Source organism: Balaenoptera musculus, chromosome 20 (assembly GCF_009873245.2).
Source record: "Balaenoptera musculus isolate JJ_BM4_2016_0621 chromosome 20, mBalMus1.pri.v3, whole genome shotgun sequence".
In the NCBI taxonomy this organism is placed as follows: domain Eukaryota; kingdom Metazoa; phylum Chordata; class Mammalia; order Artiodactyla; family Balaenopteridae; genus Balaenoptera; species Balaenoptera musculus.
The window spans coordinates 58,496,340-58,515,573 of record NC_045804.1 but is presented as its reverse complement, the minus strand read 5'-3'; the positions used below and the strand labels follow the sequence as shown (position 1 = coordinate 58,515,573).

The 19,234-nt window shown below is 66.1% G+C and overlaps 1 protein-coding gene across 3 annotated transcripts; it reads left to right on the top strand.

Moving 5' to 3' along the window:
• Positions 1 to 3,481: 3,481 nt before the first annotated feature.
• Positions 3,482 to 19,191, top strand: LLGL1 (LLGL scribble cell polarity complex component 1). Of its 3 annotated transcripts, none has more exons than XM_036835377.1 (23): positions 3,482 to 3,634; positions 6,777 to 6,874; positions 8,627 to 8,708; positions 8,804 to 8,934; positions 9,989 to 10,147; positions 10,239 to 10,401; positions 10,492 to 10,624; positions 10,877 to 10,931; positions 11,050 to 11,204; positions 11,272 to 11,495; positions 11,665 to 11,732; positions 12,794 to 12,947; positions 13,021 to 13,125; positions 13,523 to 13,815; positions 13,977 to 14,124; positions 14,202 to 14,355; positions 16,082 to 16,377; positions 16,734 to 16,998; positions 17,105 to 17,219; positions 17,377 to 17,489; positions 17,710 to 17,830; positions 17,976 to 18,063; positions 18,732 to 19,191. In XM_036835377.1, exons 1-22 carry the CDS (start codon positions 3,554 to 3,556, stop codon positions 18,052 to 18,054), a joined length of 3,192 nt encoding a protein of 1,063 aa, XP_036691272.1. In that variant the 5' UTR covers positions 3,482 to 3,553; the 3' UTR covers positions 18,055 to 18,063; positions 18,732 to 19,191. The 3 variants fall into 3 exon arrangements, with proteins under 3 accessions (XP_036691272.1, XP_036691273.1, XP_036691271.1); XM_036835378.1 differs by having other exon boundaries at positions 10,489 to 10,624; positions 17,383 to 17,489; XM_036835376.1 differs by having other exon boundaries at positions 10,489 to 10,624; positions 18,732 to 19,190.
• The last annotated feature ends 43 nt before the right edge of the window (positions 19,192 to 19,234 follow it).

The window sequence follows — 19,234 nt, the reverse complement described above, 5'->3', positions numbered from 1 at the left end:
GGATGCCAGCCTGGCTCGGGGACACCCCTACTCTGCACCTGCCTCGCCACAAGCTTCAGCCACCATTTCCTGTGACCTCTGACTCCCAAACAGTGTGGACTATTATTATTTGCGTTTTGTATTTTTAATGCAATATTTCAAACACACTGACAGATACTTAAGAGAAGCCACACTACCACCAACACGTGTTAACAGTTTGTCACATTTGCTTCTGATCTTTTTTTATTAATTCGTACATTATTTTTTAAATGTGTTGAGTACCTACCGTGTGCCAGGCACTGTTCTAGGCACTGGGGACACAGCAGTGAACAGCAGCATTAAAAACTGAGCCCTCGGGGAGCACATTCTCAAGCTGGAAGACAAGCAACATACACAGAAGTCAGAGGCACGGTGGGTGAGAAGAGGCAAGCAGAGAGGAACAAGGCAAGGGAGGCATCAGGAATCGAGAGGCCAGGGGGGACTTCCTTGAGCAAGTGTCATCAGGTCAAGACCAAAAGGAGGGGAGGGATTTGGTTAAGTGAAAACCTGGGGGCAAAGCATCCCAGGCAAGGAAATAGCAAGTGCAGGGGTCCCAAGGCAGAGCCTGTCTGGTAGGTTTGAAGAATGGTGAGGCAGCTAGTTATGAGCCAGAGTCTAGGAATGACTGGCTCACTAGATACAGAGCCTGCCAGGCCCTGGGCTCCACTCCTGTTGGAATCATCTCATTTAGTCCTTACTGCATTTTACAGATGGGGAAACTGAGGCCCAAGGTGGACAAGTGGCTTACCTGAGGTTACCCAGCTAGCAAGGGCATGTCTTGGGGTTTGAAGCCAGACCTGGGTCCCACCTCAGAGCTGGGTGAGGGCCCTGGGGTGGCCAAGGAGAAGGAGGAGGAGGAGGAGGCTGTAGGGAGAGGCCACCCCACCCAGGAAATGCCGAGAAGGTAGCAGCCCATCCCTGGCCTGAGGCTGACCTGAGGCTGGGAGGCTGCAAGAGGGACCGGCTTTCCCTTCGAGTGCTGCTGACTCAGGCGCCCTCCTGCCCCCATCATCCCCCCAACCTCCAGGACAGCTGCGGGGCCGCCTCAGGTCACTGAAGACCTTGTGTCCATGCCCTTGCCTGGGCTCCCCAGAGCCTGTTTCCTGCTTTGAGCAATGAGCAGGCGTGGCCCTGTTGCCCTGTGACCATGGTAATCATACGCCTGGGCCCGGGCTCACGGGGGAAGGGAAGCACGAGCAGTCCTTGGTGTCCCACCCTCACCCCGTGCCATTCTTAACCGTGCCCCACGTGTGGGGATGGGCTGGGCCTATCCGCTCACGTCTCAGTTTACCCATTTAACCCCTTGAACCTGATCAGATGGGGCCAAGCTGGGGTCTTAGAGTCACCTGGGAAAGGACTGGTTTAAAATCCAGGCTCTGGGGCCCTACTCCATGGGCATTCGCACAGGTGTGGGGGGAGTTCTGACACTCTGAGAACCCCTGCTTGCCTGGGCCCCCCCTCTCCACCCCCTGCCCACTCTACTGTTGAACTGCTCACCCATTACAGCCCAGCTTGAACTGCCCCCCTCCCTGCAGGGGCACCTACCCTGCATCAGATGCCTCTTCTGGGCTCCCACCGCCCCGGGGTGTCCCCATCACAGCACAGCGAACTCCGGGTGGCTGTGGTCTCCACTCGGCTCTGTGCTCCCCTAGACTGTGAGCTGGGGGTGCGCGGTGGGGCAGGCATGGCTGCTTACTGCTTGCTGACTCAGTCCCCTTTCAAAGACAGAAGTGGAGACTGAGGAAGGGCAGGGACTTGCCCAGGGTGACAGAGGGGCAGAGCTCAAACAGCAATTAGCAAGAGCTCTAACAACAGCTGAGTCCCACATGGCACTTCCTGTCTGCCTGGCGCGGTCTGGTCTAAGGGCTTTACAAGTGCTAATTCATCTCATCTTCCTAACGACCCTCTGAGGCAGGTACTAGGATTACCCACGTTTTTACAGGTGAGGAAACCGAGACACAGAGAGCTTAAGCATCTTGCTCCAGGCCGCACAGCTTCTAAAGGCAACGGAAGTAGGGATGTGAATTAACACCTTCCTAACGCTTCCCCGTGTGAGGCCTTCCTTCTGCAGAAGAGGCCACTGGGGCTCAGGCTGTGAAAGTCAGCCATGGGTGGCAGGGCAGGGACCAGAACCCAGGCTTCAGATCTGCCTGAGCTGCCTGTGCTGGACATGGCGTGGGCAGAGGCCGGAGGTGCCTGGCCCGTCTCAGTGCAGCCAGCTCAGCCCCTTGCCTGCACCCACCTGTCTTAGCTTCCTCATCTAGAACCTCGGGGCTTTCCTCCCTCACAGACCTGTTGAGAGCACTTAATCAGCTGAAACCAGGAAAGGGATGTGATTGGTGTCTGCCACACCTGTAGACACTCGTAAGCCTTGTTCTTATCTTCCTTCCTCTCACCTCCCTGCCTCTCTGCTCGGCCCTCTTCCAGATCCAGCCCGAACCCCAGGTAAGGGCTGAGCAGGGCTGACTGGGGGCGGGGGTGTGGTCAGGCCTGTGGCTTGGCAACTGCCTGGGGTCACAAGTCAGGCGCCTCCCTTGACACAGCTGGTGGGGTCTGGGCCAGGCCTACCTGCCCCACCTAAGCTTCTGGGACCCTGAGCCCAGGGCAGCCTATTCTCAGTCTTGGAAGGAAAGGTTCAGCCTCCAGGCCACTGTCCAGATGAGAAAAGGAGGCCTGGGATGTGGGTGGGGACTCAGCGTGGAGGCGGTGCAGCTTTGTTTATACACCATTCCCTGCGTAGGGAGGCCCTCCCCCCACGTCGGAGAAGCCCGGATCCAATCTCGGGACCAAATGCCAGCTCCCCAGGAACGGCCTCTTCTCCCCACTGGGTCTCTGTCCCTCTCTTTAGCTGATGGCGCTCCTAAGAATCCCCCGTGCTGCCACCAGAGCTTTTTATGTCGGATCCTGAAGGATGTATAGGAGTTCCCCAGGGGTGCTGTGGGCGGAGAAGGGCAATCCTGACTCACCACCCAGCGGGACCAGAAGCGTGGCGTGGGCGGTGCTCTGGCACGCTGGGGGATGGTCCAAGTGGTGTCCCGTGAAACTGGTCAAACATAATACAACTCGTCAATCACTGGCCAATGGCGCAGATGGGGAAACTGAGGCCGGGGACCAGGGAGTCGCCCCGGTCAGAATTCTCCTGGCTTTCGGGACGGGGCTGCCTCATTATCTGAGTGTGCGCGTCGCTCGCTCATTGCAGGAAGGGAAAAGCCTCCTCCGAATGGGGGAACGCGCGTCTCCCCTCAAAAACTCGTCCCCAGTGGCCCACGCCGGAGCTCTGCTCGTGGACTACAAGTCCCGGCAGGCCCCGCGCCGCGGCGCACGCGCAGCGGGCGTACTCGCGGGCGCCCACTGAGCGGCGGCAGGGGCGGGGCGGGCGGGGCGCGGGCCGCCCATTGGCCAGGAGGCACGTCCGTTGGGCGGGCCCGCCCCGTGCAGGACCCGCCTCGCCGCGCCCGCGCCTGGCGCCCGCGCCTCAGGACCTGCGGGGCCGCGCGGCGCATCCTGCGGGCGGCGGCGGGCGGCCGGGCGCAAGATGATGAAGTTTCGGTTCCGCAGACAGGGCGCCGACCCGCAGCGCGAGAAGCTCAAGCAGGAGCTCTTCGCCTTCCACAAGGTGCGGCGGCGGGCCGGGGGCGGCTGGCCGGGGGCGGGGACCGGGCCGGAGCCACGTCGGGCCGGGGGAGGGGGCGCACGCTGGGCCCGGCCGCCCCGCTCTGCTCTGCCCGAGCCGCGCGCCAGCCTCGCTCCATCTCTGCCCTCTGCTCCCCTGCTCCTGTCTCCGCGCCTTGGACTCCGCCGGCCTCTCCCTGCGGGCCTCTCCGCCTCCGTGTGTCTCCGGGCGGCTCTCAACTCTCGCTCCGGCTCCCACTGTCTGTCTCTTTATCTCTTTCTCGGGGACCCCTCGGCGCCCCTGCGCAGCCTTTGGGCCCGGTTTGTTTTGCTTTCGCACCCAGGCCGGTGGGGAGGGGTGCGGAGTGGAGGCAGATGTTGGGGGGTGGGGCTGGGAAATCCCTTCCCGGTTCCTCTCCTCCCTTCCCCCACCGCCCGGGGCTCCGGCTTGCGCTCTGCCCGGCACCGCCGGGGGCTCCAGCGGGGGATGCCTGGCCGTGTCAACTGCACTTCGAATCGCGGGGCCTCAGTTTCCCTTGCTATGGAATGGGGTCACTGTCCTCCTTGCTGTGGGCTCTGTCACAGGGGCAGCCGACCCACCGCCTCTCCTGGAGCCAAGGCGGAGGTGGGGGCGGAGGGCTGCTCCTTCCTTTCTTTCCTGGGTAGGGCCAGAGGGGCCACGGGAAAGGGGCTGCCTTCAGCCCCGCCTCCCCTGCGCTGGTGTGTGGTGGAGAGAGGCCCCAGCCTGCCCCTTGCTAACTCTCCCCAGGGGTGTCACTTCTGGCCTCAGTTTGACACCCAGGCCCTTTGATCGCAGGGCCCCTTGCTTCTCTTGGGGCTTAGAGTCGTTATGCCCACACACCGGTGAGAAAATTGAGGTTCAGGGCTGACCACGTGCCCAAAGTCAGAGTGAGCTGGGGCACTTGGTCTTTGGGTCCCCTTGTCAGTGGGATTTGACTTTAGCCTTGAGGGCCAGGGGCTTCGGGAGGGGTGCTGTGGTCCTGAGCTGGCTGTCAGGAGACTCAGGTCCAGGAGGAAGCTCTGGGGCGACCGGTCCTGCAGTGACCGAGGCCGGGTCGTCTCTCAGGGTAGGCGGGGTTTTCCAGGTGGCGTAGGGGCTGCCAGGACCCTCAGACTTGGTGGCCAAGGGGCCCAGAGGGGAGGCTGGTGCCCAGGGGCTCTGAGGTGTCCCCCTTCCTGTGCTGAGTGGCCGAGGGTGAGCCCCCTCGAGATGAGAGGACAGTGATGGTAGGGCAGGCATCGCGCTCAGGTGTCACTTCCTCAGCCAGGGAGTCGGGGTGTGAAGTGGGGACCTGAGACAGGTGGAGAGGAGGCTTGCTCCCCCTGGCTGGCTCCTGGTGGCAGAAGCTGGTCTCCCTGCCAAGGAGGGTGAGGCCCCGTTCTGAGTGGGCAGCAGTGGTGGGAGGGGGCGGTCTTGAGCAGAGGGTCACTAGAGGGGCTGGTAGGTGATCACTAGAAAATAGGCCCAGATTCCCGAGTGGTGGGGCATGGGCAGGGGGTGGTGGTCCAGGGTGAGCCTGGACTTTGGACTCGGTCTCGGGTCCAAATCCCAGCCCTGCCCACAAGTTGCCTGTGGCATGTCCACTCTATGTCAGTTTAACGAATACCGCCTTGGGGGTGCTGATGTACTAGTTGGGGAGATAGTGAGAAGCCAAAAGAAGAGAGGGAAGTGTGCAGCCTGCGGTGGTTTGGATGGTGGTCAGTGCCGTGGGTGAGATCAGGCAGGTGAGGGTGGCAGGTGAGGGTGTGGAGCGATGGCTGCTGGGCCAGCTCAGGGGGCCTCTGAGCAGTTGTCTCCTGAGCTGTGGGAAGAAGCCCACCTTGGAGAGTGCTGAGTAAAGCACGTTCCAGGTAGATGGACCGTAGATGCAAAGGTCCTAGTAGATTGGAGGAGGGCGGAAGGCCATCAAGTGAGCCAGGGGCCGGTGGGAGGAGCCAGATGGAGGGGACTTGGCTTTGACTCGGAGTGAGCCGGGAGCCCCGGAGGGTCCTGAGCAGAGGAGTGGGCTGCCAGACTCGGTCAGGTCCAGCGTGGGCACGGCGGTGCGGGTGCTCCCCACCCCACCCCGGTCAAGTGGGCCACGCTGTCCTCAGGTGGGCTCACCAGTGCCCAGATGGGAAGCCGAGGCTTGGCCAGTGCTGTGACTTGCCCAAGGCCAAGCCAGCTGCTCAGAGGGATCAGTCCCTGCCCAGATGGGATGAGGCTGGAGGCAGGCTGGGGCCACGGGCCTGGGGACCAGGGTTCCTTATAAAACTTGTGTCTTGCTGACGCAGTGGTCGGGGTACCGGCACCCACATGGGGTGTCCCACCTTGGTGTTGAGGGCAGGGGGCTGGGGGCCCAGGGGTGCAAGCTTCCCAGGGAGGGCCCCCAGCCAGGCTTCGGGGTTGACTAGGGGCTCCTTGGGTAGGTGGAGGGGGGGCAGGGAGCCAGGGCTGGTCTGCACTGGGACTGGCCCTGCCGGGAGCTGGGGACCTGGTGGGAGCCGTTGCGTGGACACCCCCAGTGCACAAGCCGCCTGCCCACCATCCCAACCAGGGATGGGAAGGGAATCACGTCTCCCAGTTTCCAGGTGGGAACCCAAGTCTGGCAGGTGCGTGACACCTTCAGGGCCTGGGCAGGAAGCTCCATCTCTCTGGGCCCCAGTCTCCCTGTCTCTGGGGCTGGGGGTGGGGAGCAGCCCCGGGTCGGGTCGGCGCTCGAGAGCCTCTGCCTAGCTGGCCTTGGGTACTGGCCTCTGACCACCCCCCAGAGCCTGTGTTGGGGGTTACCTGGGGCTGCACCCCACTTCAGTCTGCCTGGAGGAGTGGGGTGTGGAGTCCTGCTCCGTGGGGCAGCCAGGGTTCACTTCCGCGCCTGCGCCTCCTCTCGAGCCCCGTTCTGTTTGTTTTCAGAGCCCCGCGCACGGTGGGGTGGACCCGGGTGTAGAGAGGGACGGGGCCTCGACCAGGGAGGCCTCTGTGGCGGGGCCAGGGGCTCAGGCCCTTCCTCACTGGAGGTGTGATTACCCGTTTCGCAGCTGAGGGCACTGAGGCCCGGAGCACGGGTGTGAAGCAGTGGCAGAGCCTGGAGGCTGCCCTGGGGTGGGTGGGCTGTGCCTGTGCCAATGCCCTCACCTCCCTGCAGACCGTGGAGCATGGCTTCCCCAACCAGCCCAGCGCCCTGGCCTTCGACCCTGAGCTTCGCATCATGGCCATCGGCACCCGGTCTGGGGCTGTCAAGATGTATCCTTTGCGGGCCGCGGCCTTCGGGGCCCGTCAGAATGTCCTGGTTGCAGGTCACCGTGTGCCGGGCCCCTGGGGCAGGGCCCCGGCTGCCCCGCGCTGCCTTTCAGCCAGCCAGTTACCTGGCGGTTACCATCCCGGCAACTGTGACCCGGGAGGTGGGCCGGGGCTGGTTGCACACGGTCCCCAGCAAGAGTGGTGGGCGGGCCAGGGTCACGGCGGGCCTTGCGCTGGTGCCCGGGCACACACACGTGTGCCAGTGTGAAGACACGTGTGTCCAGCCGAGGCGCTGGGGGCAGTACCAGGCTCGGCATGGTGGGCGCAGCGCGGCCCGCACCTGGGTGCTGGCGCCACACAATGGGCCTGTGAGCCGCACAAAGGGGCATTTTCCTGCGAGTGCAGGGTGGGTGCGGGGGGACGCTGGCAGCTGGACGCCTCCTTCCTGCCGTGGAGGATCCCAGCCCCGCTGCACGGGGTGAGCCCCTCAGGTGGGGCCCCAGGGGCAGGGTCTGGCCGGCCACTGCATGGTGGCACGGGGTCTCCCCACCCAGGGGCTGCAGGCACTGGCCAGGAAGTTGTGAGTTTGCCGACTCCAGGGAGAGCGGCTGGACCTGGGTGCCCCCACCTCCTGTGGGCCCCTGAGGCATCGGTGGGCACGCAGGGGACGGTGCCCCAGCCGCTGGCCCAGGGGTCCCACTTCCTGGCCCGCTGCTTCTGCGTCTTACAGCGCTGTCCTGCCCCGTGTGTGCCATGGGCCCGGAGCCCCTTCCTCTGTGTCCCGGGGGAGCCTCTGCTGGCGGCATGGCCTTTCTTGTGCGCTGGCCCCTCGTGCTCACAAAGGACGGGCCGGCAGACGGCCTCAGAGGGGGACGAGGCCCCCCCAGCCCCCCCAGACCATTCCGGCCCGAGTCCTGGGCTGGGAAACTGAGGCTGGCCACAGGGGCCGCAGCGCCCCCCCCCGCCCCGGGTCTGGCCCCGTCTCCTTGGCGACCCTGGTTCCCTCCCAGTGCTCCTGCCCTGTTTTTTGTCCCCTTGTCTGTGTCCTCCCGGCTCCTGCAGGGAATCCCAACTCCAGCTCCAGGCAACGGCTCCTGCCTTGTTTCCAGGCAACGTCCCTGACCCCTGCCCGGTCCTCCCTCCTGGGGCCCCTCGGCCTGCCCGTCCACTGTGAAGCCTGGGGTTGCTGGGACTCTGGCGCTCACACTGGGCGCTTGAAGCAGGTCACCCAAGCTCTCCAAGCCTCTGTGGCCTCTCCCCTTGCGGTGGGGGCTGCCTGCCCCAGAAGGAGGTGGGGTTCCTGGCTTGCAGCTGGTGTCGGCCTGTGGCTGAGCCTCCCGGGCCTGGCTTGGCATCTCCCCCCTGTGTGATGCTGACGTGCGGGGCTGACTCCTGTGCACGCAGCCCGGAGAGGCTGACGCAGAGCCGTGAGCCGGGCCCGGGCCGTGTGTGCGGGCGGTGCGTTTATTCTCACGTGCCCGCGTCAGCCCCACGAGGTCGGAGTGCAAGTCGCCAGCCCCTTCTAAAGATGAGGAAGTGAAGGTCGTGCAGCAGCACCGACTTGCGGGGCCGAGCGAGCCCGCGTGTCGTGTGGCGGTGCAAGATGGTGCTCCCTGCGGCGAGGCACCCCCGTGGACTGGGGAGGCGCCTGGATAGGCAGGCCCATTGGATAGGGCCGGTCAGAGTGGTCCTGGGAGGAGGAGGTGTGGTTTCCCGGCCTGTGCCTGCTTTCCGCCCTTGACCCGTCACCCTCAGCTACGGTGCCCCCGGCGTGGAGTTCACGGGCCTGCATCAAGACGCGGCCACCGTCACCCAGATGCACTTCCTGCCCGGCCAGGTGAGCCTCGGCCCTGCCACTGGCTCCCGTGAACCCCTTTTCCGCCCCGCCCCCTGCCCCAGCCCGGCTCAGTCTCGGTCTCACTCACCTGCCAGGGCCGCCTCCTGACCCTGCTGGACGACAGCAGCCTTCATCTCTGGGAGGTCGTCCACCGCAACGGCTGCGCCCACCTGGAGGAAGCCCTCCACCACCAGCCACCCAGTCGCCCGGGCTTTGATGGGGCCAGGTACTGGGGGACTCGGCCAGGGGCGGCCGCCGGACGTGGGGCAAGCCTGTGGAGGGCAGGGGGGCGGGAAGCTGCCCCGGGGCTGGGGTTCAGGGGGCACGTCTGGTGGCCTGGCAGGGCGTCAGGTGGGGGTCCCGGCAGAGTCTGAGGTGAGCAGGGACGGTCTGTGCTCCAGGACCACTGGGGCCCCAGGAGACACGGGACGGGAGAGTGTGTCCAGAGCCCGGTGAGAGGCACTTTCTCCCCTGCGGTGAGGGGCGTCTGGGGCAGGAACTGACGTCAGCACAGGTCCCCTGGGCCCTTGACTGGGGGCAGGGCGACGGGCCACAGTGTGCCTGGGTGAAAGGGCGGGTCGGGGCAAGGAGCGTCCCGCTGGGCTGTGAGGTGCTGGCAGGGTGCCCCAGGGGGGCGACAGCATGGGCTTGGACCCCTGGGGAGAGAGTACGGGGCCTCTTGGTTCCTGGCCTGGCAGCCCTTGTTGAAATGGCCAGAGCGGGTGAGTCTTTCAGGTTGCAGGCTGCCTGTCCAGCTCCGCGGGAGGCTTGTCCTGCTTGGGCTTGAACTGGGGCTAGGTGACCCCCCCCCCGCCCCGTGTCCAGCCCTAACCCAGGATGGATTCCCGGGGTCTCCCAGCCTCTGCAGGGGAGCGATCCAGGGCCCATCTGCAAGTCAGGGAGACATCCATGGTCTGGGGGCGGGGCTTCCTGAGTGGGGTTCAGGGGGCCGTGCGTCCTGAAGGTTCTGGTCCTGGCCCAGGTGGGGCCTGGTTCCTGCCTTCCCCTCTTGGTAGGTGGGAGGAGCTCAGGGGCCCTTCTCCAAGACCTGGGGACCCATTTTTATCCCTCTCCCCGCTGACGTCCTGATGAATAACCGAGCGAGCTGATTACGATGTCCGTGGCCACCGATGTCTGCGGCCACCGCCGTGGCCTTTCTGGGGCTGCCGCGAGTACAGAGGGGCTGCGGCGAGCTGACGGTAGCAGCTCAGCCCCCTCCACGCCCTCCTCAGCAGGCGGATGGGCTCCCACCCTCACCCCCCTCCCCTTGGCCCCCACAGTGGCCTGCCCATCCTCGCCCGCATCACCGTGGTCCTGCTGGTGGCTGCCGGTGACCTGGCAGCCCTGGGCACTGAGGGCGGAAGCGTCTTCTTCCTGGATGTTCCCACCCTGACGCTGCTCGAGGGGCAGACCCTTGGCCCGGACGAGGTTCTGCGAAGGTGAGAGGCCACCCGGCTTCCCTGCACCCTGTCTGCCGGGCGTGCTGCTGCCGGCTCACCCCCCACGCACCCCTCCCCTCCGCCCTCGCAGCGTGCCTGACGACTACCGGTGCGGGAAGGCCCTGGGCCCCGTGGAGTCACTCCAGGGACACCTGCGGGACCCCACCAAGATCCTCATCGGCTACAGCCGAGGCCTGCTGGTCATCTGGAACCGGGCCGCGCGGTGTGCTGACCGCATCTTCCTGGGGAACCAGGTGTGTGGTGGAGTGGGGAGGCCAGCGGCTGCGCCGGGGCCTCTGCTCACGGCCGCTGCGCTCACGCCCGTCCACCCCGCCCCGCAGCAGCTGGAGAGCGTGTGCTGGGAGCGCAGCGGCCGCACGCTGGTCAGCTCTCACAGCGACGGCAGCTACGCCGTCTGGGCCGCGGACGCCGGCGACTCCCCGACGACACAGCCCACCGTGGCCACCATGCCCTACGGTGAGTGCCGGGGAGGCCTGTGCGAGGTCGGCAGTGACCCCGAGCTCAGACTGGCCTTGGTGGGGGGCTTTGGGAGGACTTGTAGAAGGCGGCGGGGCTGAGCCCAGCCACGAAGCTGAGACCCCCCCGGGGCTGTCGGGCAGCGTGCCTTCCCCTCGGGAGGTGGGAGTGATGGAGGCAGGAGGGGAACGGAGAAGCGGCGAGAAATGCAGCCCGGGGCTCGGTGAGCCTGATGCTCTCCTACCCCTCCAGGCCCCTTCCCTTGCAAAGCCATCAGCAAGATCCTGTGGCGAAACTGTGCCTCTGGGTAGGTGGGGCGCCGGGGCCGCGCCTGGCTGCGGGAGCGCAGGGCGGGGGTGGGGGAGGCTCTCCCCGTCCCCACAGGGCCCCTCCGGTGGCTCACGTGGCTCCCCTGCCCCGAGCAGCGAGCACTTCGTCGTCTTCAGCGGCGGCATGCCCCGCGCCAGCTATGGCGACCGCCACTGCGTGAGCGTGCTCCAGGCCGAGACCCTGGTGACGCTGGACTTCACCTCCCGCGTCATCGACTTCTTCACGGTGCACAGCACGCGGCCCGAGGACGGTGCGTACCTGCCCTCCCACCCCGTGCCCGTGTGTCTGCGGCCATGCTCACCCACCCCATCCTGCAGAGTTCGACGAGCCCCAGGCCCTGGCCGTGCTGCTTGAAGAGGAGCTGGTGGTGCTGGACCTACAGACGCCCGGCTGGCCGGCTGTGCCCGCCCCGTACCTGGCCCCGCTGCACTCGTCTGCCATCACCTGCTCGGCCCACGTCGCCAACGTCCCCGCCAAGCTGTGGGCCCGCATCGTGAGCGCTGGCGAGCAGCAGAACCCCCAGCCGGCCTCCGGTGCCTCGGTGTGTGCCCGGGGGAAGGGTGCTGCCTGGGCACGCGCCTGAGATGGGGATGTGGCAGGTGTATGTGGGGAACTTGGAGGGACTCTGTGCCCTGGATGCCACTCCTGGGGTGAGAGGAGGAAGACGCTTGTCCTGACCTTCCGTTTCCGTCTCTGTCCCCGTCTCTCAGAGCTGGCCTATCACCGGGGGCCGGAACCTGGCTCCGGAGCCACCCCAGCGAGGGCTGCTGCTGACCGGGTAGGTGAACGCGTGTCCCCGGCTCAGCCCAGTTGTGACGGGTGGTATGAGTGTGTGTGTGTGTGGGCGAGCAGGGCCTGGCGCAGCCCATGCGGGTGCAGGAGGGCCCGTCCTGGGTCTGGCGGGAGCTGACCTGCTCGCTGACTCAGGCCTGGCCCCTGATGGGACCGGGTCATCCCCATTCCCACAGGGTGCACTGGGGTGAAGCCTCCCTAGACTCTGGTTTAAGGCTCAGCCCTCCTTTTAGCCCGAAACTGGGCTCCACCCACTCAGCCTGCGCTGGGACTGGAAAATCTGGGCTGGCCCATGCCGAGCTGCACAGGGCAGGTGCCCGAGAGCCCGGCCTGGGCCTGGCGGGCGCTGACGTGCCCGGTGACTCGGGCCCCGACTTTCTGCCCAGCCCCTGCCTTGCGCCTGTGCTGGGACCCTTGGGCCTCTGACTCCAGCGCCCCCTCCCCAGTGAGAACTCCTCACCATGGCTTTCAGGGCCTCTGGAGCCGTCCCAACCAGTCCCATGGCCTCACTCACCTTCTCACGCCCTGGCTCTGGGCTCCCCCCACCGCCCAGGCGCCTGTGACCTGGACTCTGCAGCTGTGTCCTGAGGCTGCACCCCAGTTTGGTCTGCTCCTCTCCTCTTTCCCTCTCTGCTTCCTCCCAGCCTCCCCAGGCTTCCTGCTCCTGCCCCTGCCCCAGCCGATCCCTCCGCTCTGTGACTGCATCTCTGGTCACCTTTTCTGGAGGCTCGCCTGGGGGCAGAACCCCCGTAGTCCTCTGTTCCCTGTGTCACCCACCCCTCACCTCCTGTTCATTATTTCTGGTGATTATTTCCACACCTTCTCACCCTCTTTGCAGGGAAGGGCCCAGCACCTACTGTGTGTGGCCTGGTGTACAGGAGGGGCTCAGTATGTGTCCTGTACGGTTGGTAACTTCCTGTTTGCTGTATGCAGTAGGAATCCAGTCAGTGTTTGGCTTAGGCGCTTAGTGCCCAGTGCGTGGTCGCTGGATGACTGGAGGGGGCGGGGGGCTGGAGGACCTGGGACCTGACCTCACCTTCCCTGCAGGCACGAGGATGGCACCGTGCGGTTCTGGGACGCCTCCGGCGTGGCCCTGCGCCCACTCTACAAGCTGAGCACCGCCGGCCTCTTTCAGACAGACTGCGAGCACGCCGACAGCCTGGCCCAGGTCGCCGAGGACGACTGGCCACCCTTCCGCAAGGTGGGCCCCTCCCCTGGCCCCGGGGAGCCTGGTCCGGGCTCCGCCCTGTGTCACCAGCCCTTCCGCCCTGCAGGTGGGCTGCTTCGACCCCTACAGCGACGACCCACGGCTTGGCGTGCAGAAGGTGGCGCTCTGCAAGTACACCGCCCAGATGGTGGTGGCCGGCACCGCGGGCCAGGTAGGGCCAAGGCGTCCCCAGGGCTGCGGGTCTTGGGGGGCTTTCTGGAGGGTCTGGTGGGGTGGTAGAGGGACCGGAGCAGCAAAAGCCCAGAGGTGGGAACAGGGCTCCAGGTGGGACCAGCCAGGGCTGTGGGGACCCACAGAGCCTTGGGGCCGGGGTGGGAGCACAGGTGTTAGATGAGCCCCAGGAGGGCAGGGCTGGCAGGTCCTGGTCGCCACCGTGTTGCTCAGTGAGGGCCCTGGTATACAGTGGGCGTCCAGTAAGTGTTTATTCAGAGGATGCACTGGAGACAATCCTGGGACCACTCTGGCAGAGGCATCGGAGGCTCGGGCGGGGCACAGGTGGCCCCCTCTTTGTACCGATGGCCCCCTGCGCCCCCCGCCCCGCCCCTCAGGTGCTGGTGCTAGAGTTAAGTGATGAGCCGTCAGAGCAGGCGGTGGGCGTGGCCAGCGTGGACCTCCTCCAGGACCGTGAGGGCTTCACGTGGAAGGGCCACGAGCGGCTGAGCCCACGCACAGGGCCGCTGCCCTGGCCGGCCGGCTTCCAGCCCCGCGCCCTGGTCCAGTGCCTGCCGCCGGCTGCCGTCACTGCCGTCACGCTCCACGCCGAGTGGGGCCTCGTGGCCTTCGGCACCAGCCACGGCTTCGGCCTCTTTGACTACCTGCGCAGGAGCCCCGTGCTGGCCAGGTGCGTGCGGGCCCCTCCCGAGCTTTGCGGAGGCGCAGGTGGGGGGTGCCTTCGAGCCTTGCGGGAAGCGCTGCTGGTGGAAGTGAGGCCCCCCGGCGGCTGGGCTCGAGGGCGGGCTTGGGACTCGGGCTTCCCTGATGCCCGGCACCTGCGCCCCCCAGGTGCACCCTGCACCCCAACGACTCCCTGGCCATGGAGGGGCCGCTGTCCCGTGTGAAGTCGCTCAAGAAGTCGCTGCGCCAGTCCTTCCGACGCATCCGCAAAAGCCGCGTCTCGGGCAAGAAGCGCTTGACTGCCGCCGGCAGCAAGGTGGGCCGGGTGGCCGGGTGGCCGGGCGGGGCGGCAGGGGCGGGAAGACCGGGCTCCCGAGCCTCGTGCCCCTCCAGTTGCAGGAGGCCAACGCGCAGCTGGCGGAGCAGGCCGGCCCCCACGACGTGGAGGTGACGCCCGTGCAGCGCCGCATTGAGCCCCGCTCGGCCGACGACTCCCTCTCGGGCGTCGTGCGCTGCCTCTACTTCGCCGACACCTTCCTTCGCGACGGTGAGGCCGGGAGGGGTGTGCTGGGGAGGTGGCCCTAGGTGACGTGGCCCGGGTTCCGGTCAGCCGCCTGGGAAATGGGCGTGGAGCGGCACCTCCCGGAAGGTTGGAAAGTGTTGCCTGCTGAGTGCCGGGCTGCGCTGGTGACAGGGTGCCCCGGCCCACAGCCGCCCCCGGGACAGCCTGACGGTGGGGTTGGTGAGCGGAGACCCGAGCGGAGACGGGAGCCCGGGGCCTGGGGGGGAGCGCGGGCTGCAGCACCGGGGCCGAGGTGGGCGTGTATCAGGAGACCCGGGCAGCATGGCTGGAGCGGAGGACAGGCCCGGGAGGTGTGGGTGCCGGCCGCCTAGCCAAGGAGCTGGCTTTATAGTAAGGTATTTTTTTTTTTTTAAATATAAATTTATTTATTTATTTTCGGCTGCATTGGGTCTTTGTTGCTGCGCGTGGGCTTTCTCTAGTTGCGGTGAGCGGGGGCTACTCTTCGTTGCAGTGTGCAGGCGTCTCATTGTGGTGGCTTCTCGTTGTGGAGCACGGGCTCTAGGCGCGCGGGCTTCACTAGTTGTGGCACGTGGGCTCACTAGTTGTTGTGGCTCATGGGCTCTAGAGCGCAGGCTCAGTAGTTGTGGCGCACGGGCTTAGTTGCTCCGCGGCATGTGGGATCTTCCCGGACCAGGGCGCGAACCCGTGTCCCCTGCATTGGCAGGCGGATTCTTAACCATTGCGCCACCAGGGAAGCCCGAGAGCTGGCTTTGAGCCCGAGCGGTTGGAGCCCCTGAGGGTCCTGCAGAGAGCAGTGATGCGGTCGGGTTTATGGACGGAGCTGCTGATTGGTTTAACTTGATGATGGGGCACATCCCGTTCAACCCCACACCCCGCTGCCCGCCCCTGCTGTCCGTCGTGTCTCGTGGGGGATTTTAAGTGAAAGCCCCTGTGTGAGCAGCTCAGTGTGCGTCTGGTGGACGTAACCTACAGCCAGGGTGCCCGAGTCGCACGCTGTAGCATGGACGCTGATGCTGGAGTTCTCCTGTCACAGTCGGCCCACAGGCGACTCTGTTCATCTCAGGAACGCCTTTTTGGGGTTGCGTCAGCGTCCAGCTAGTCTGCACGTGGCGCTATCATTGATGCATCTTTCCATCTCCGTCTGGGAGGGGAGCCCCCACTTCTGGTGGTGTTTGTGGAACTTCCCACTGTCTGGATGCGGCAGCCCGGGGTTTTGGTTGGCCTGCTTCCAGTGTCCCCCTCAGAAGCCGGCTGGGCTTTGGCAAGCATGGCTTTGATTGCTCGCTCATGTTTTGCTCAGGTGTTCCCACCCCCCATGGTTGCTGCTCAGGTCACCAGTTCATCAAGGGTGCACCGGGGTGACTGCCCGGTCCATCCACGCCTGTGCGTTTTTAGCTGATTTTCCACTCCTTCCTGAGGGGGGTCAGCTTGCACGGGATGGCAGGCTGGGTGTCTGCGGCAGGACCAGTGATGGACGTAGGGGAGTCGGGGCTCCGCGACGGGGCCGCATCCCCGGGATGCTGGGGGCGGGGGGGTCTGAGAGGTCAGGGTCCAGCTTGACATCCCCACGGAGGTGCCCTAGAGGTCACTCCTGTGCCTGCAGGAGGACTGGCCGAGGTCACCAGGGAGGTGTGGGCTGGAGAGAACCAGTCCAGGGTCCCAGGGCATCGGGAGGGGCGGGGAGGGGAGGGGAGGCACGTGCCTGCCTCACCAGCCCATCACCCCCCAGCGGCCCACCACGGCCCCACCATGTGGGCGGGCACCAACTCGGGCTCCGTGTTTGCCTACGCGCTGGAGGTGCCGGCGGCAGCAGCGAACAGCGACAGGCGGCCCGAGCGGGCAGTGGAGGCCGTGCTGGGCAAGGAGGTACAGCTGATGCACCGCGCGCCCGTGGTGGCCGTGGCTGTGCTGGATGGACGCGGCCGCCCGCTGCCGGAGCCCTACGAGGCCTCAAGGGACCTGGCACAGGCGCCCGACATGCAGGGCGGCCACGCTGTGCTCATCGCATCTGAGGAGCAGTTCAAGGTGAGCTGGCACAGAGACCCCTGGGGCTTCCGCCTCCTGGACACCGCCAGACCCTCGACGACGCTTGCCCACCTACGCCCGCTTGCTGAGACCTCCTGAGAGCCCCCAGCTGGCAGAGACGCCCTGGGGAACCCCGGGGGCCCCCAGGACCTCGACCGCCCCCCCAGAGCTCGAGGTGTGGGGGGGTCCCGGCCCCTGGCCCTTCCACCTGGCGGGACTGGCTCCGCCACAGTGGGAGGGGCCTGGCAGGTTTCCGGGCAGAGAAGCGGGTGGGGCCAGAGGGCCGGGCTGGGTGGCGGCGCGGGGGTGAGGACGGGCCGGGCTCTGCTCAGCGGCCATCCCCTGCCCGCCTCCAGGTGTTCACGCTGCCCAAAGTGAGCGCCAAGACCAAGTTCAAGCTGACGGCCCACGAGGGCTGCCGCGTGCGCAAGGTGGCCCTGGCCACCTTTGCCAGTGTGGCCTGCGAGGACTACGCCGAGACCTGCCTGGCCTGCCTCACCAACCTGGGCGACGTGCACGTGTTCTCGGTGCCCGGCCTGCGGCCCCAGGTGCACTACACCTGCATCCGCAAGGAGGACATCAGCGGCATCGCCTCCTGCGTCTTCACACGACACGGCCAGGGTGAGGGCCCTGGACGGCAGGGGAGGGGCTGGTCACAGGGCTTCCGGGAGGGGGGCGGGACCTTCACTGCGCTCTCTGCTCCCCCACCCCCCCCACCCCCCCCCAGGGTTCTACCTGATTTCCCCGTCGGAGTTTGAGCGCTTCTCCCTGAGCGCCCGGAACATCACGGAGCCGCTCTGCTCTCTGGACATCAGTTGGCCCCATGATGCCATGCATGCCAGGTGCGTGGAAGGGGTGGGGCCTGGAGCAAGGAGCAGGGTCGCCATCCCCCGTGTCACCCCTCTCTGGTCCCAGGGCTCAGGAGTGGGAGGGTGGGGGCCTGGCCCTCGAGCCATGAGGCACCTGCCCCTGGTCCCCAGCACAGACCCATCTCCGCAGCTACAGGCCCCGAGAATCGCCCAAGCTGAGCCAGGCTAACGGGACCCCTGGCGTCGTCCTGGGCCCACAGAGCCGCGGCGGAAGCCCCGATCCCACCCGCAGCGAGGGAGCTGGTGAGGAGAGCGGGCGTGAAGTGCGGCAGTTCATCCTCAGGGCGGGCCTCTGCGGGATGCAGCCACTGAGGGGGCCGGGGGGAGGGCGTGCTGGGCACGAGAGGGTGGGGGTCCGTGTGTCGGTGCCGTGGTCCACTGTGCGCTGGACTCGGGACCAGGGCCCCAGGTGTGGAGTCTGCCCCGGGGCCCTGGGAAGGGCCTCATCGCTTCCTCTCTGCAGACACCCCGGAGCCGCCTGAGGCCACGCTCTCACCCACGTCCGTCGACTCGGCCACCAGTGCCGACACAACGCTGGACACGACAGGGGATGTGACGGTGGAGGACGTGAAGGACTTCCTGGGGTGAGGAGGTGGCTGGGTCCACAGGAGGGGGTTGGTCGGCTCCCAGCCTCCCTCCCCCCTTTTAGCCAGCCTCATATCCCAGCTGGGCCCAGAGGGCCGAGGAGGGCCTGACCCCAGACCCGCTGACCGCTGCCCCTCTCCCCAGCTCTTCGGAGGAATCCGAGAAGAACCTGCGGAACCTGTCAGAGGATGAGGCCCGAGCCTGCCCCATCCTGATCGGATGAGGCGCTCAGGTGCGGGGCCCTGGGTCTCCCTGGTCCCCTCGGCGTGGCCTCACCCACCCCACCCCCACCCCCACCCCCACCCCGGTCTTGCACCCGAAACCCTGGCAGGCCCCGGGAGGCGTTTCCCCAGCCTGCCCCTCCCGGAACTGTCCCGGCAGAGCCTCCACAGCCCACGCAGACGTGCTTCTCGTAGTTTGCTGTTAGAAATCAGGGCCAGCCAGTCAGCCCCCAGATAACAAGGCTGGTGTCTGGAATGAGACCAGGCCAAACCACTTAGGGGGACGGCAGCTTGGGGGCTCAGGTGGTTTTGGCCAGCCTGTTTCGCAGGTGAGCTCACCCAGGTGTGCGAGATTGGGCGCTGCCCGAGGCTGACCGGCCCCCGCGCCAGTCTCGGCGCGGCCCAGGCCCGACTCTGATGCCGTAGGTCTGCCCCCGACCCCCGCCTCTCCCTGCACAGACGCTGCGGCTCCCTCTTTGTTGCTGGGGTCACCGCTGCCCCCTCCAGGGCCACGCTTTGGCCTCAGGGGCCCAGATGTGGCCGGGGCTAAGGCTGTCACTGCAGGGCCCTTGCCCTCATCCTGGACAGGAGACTGAGTGGTGGCACACGTGTGGCCAGGTCGCCTGCCCCCTGGGACCTCCCTGGCCTTCGGCTGATGCCTTTTTCCTTCCTCTACCAGGAAGGCCAGAACTGCCAGGCCTGCCCTGTTCGGAGCTGGGACCCAGGACCCCGGCCCTTCACGTAGACCTGCACCTGCTAATCTCAGGCTCCAGCGGGACCTGCCCAGCCTGGCCCCAGAGGCCACCCGGGAGGTCAGGTGCCACAAGGGAGGGCAGCTGGGGCTCACAGCCTGTCACCTCCCAGGCGACAACACCGTCCTTTCCCTCTCCTTTTGCAAAGAGTATTTTTCTAACGCCTGTGCCAGGCACCACAGTCATTTCTAAAACTATTTTGGTACGTGCTCCTGGGCCAGCACCCACGACCCCCGCCAGGCTGTGCACGAGTGTGTGTGTGTGTGTTTGTGACTGAGAGCTCCACTGGGCAACCAGGACTGGGGCGTGTGCGTGTGTGTGTGTGGAGCGGGGGTCAGGATGGGTTTCCTTGTAGATTGTACCCTGGGGTTTTTTTTTTCTGTCATTTTGTTAAAATTAGCAATTTTAATATTAAAAATACTGCTTTTTA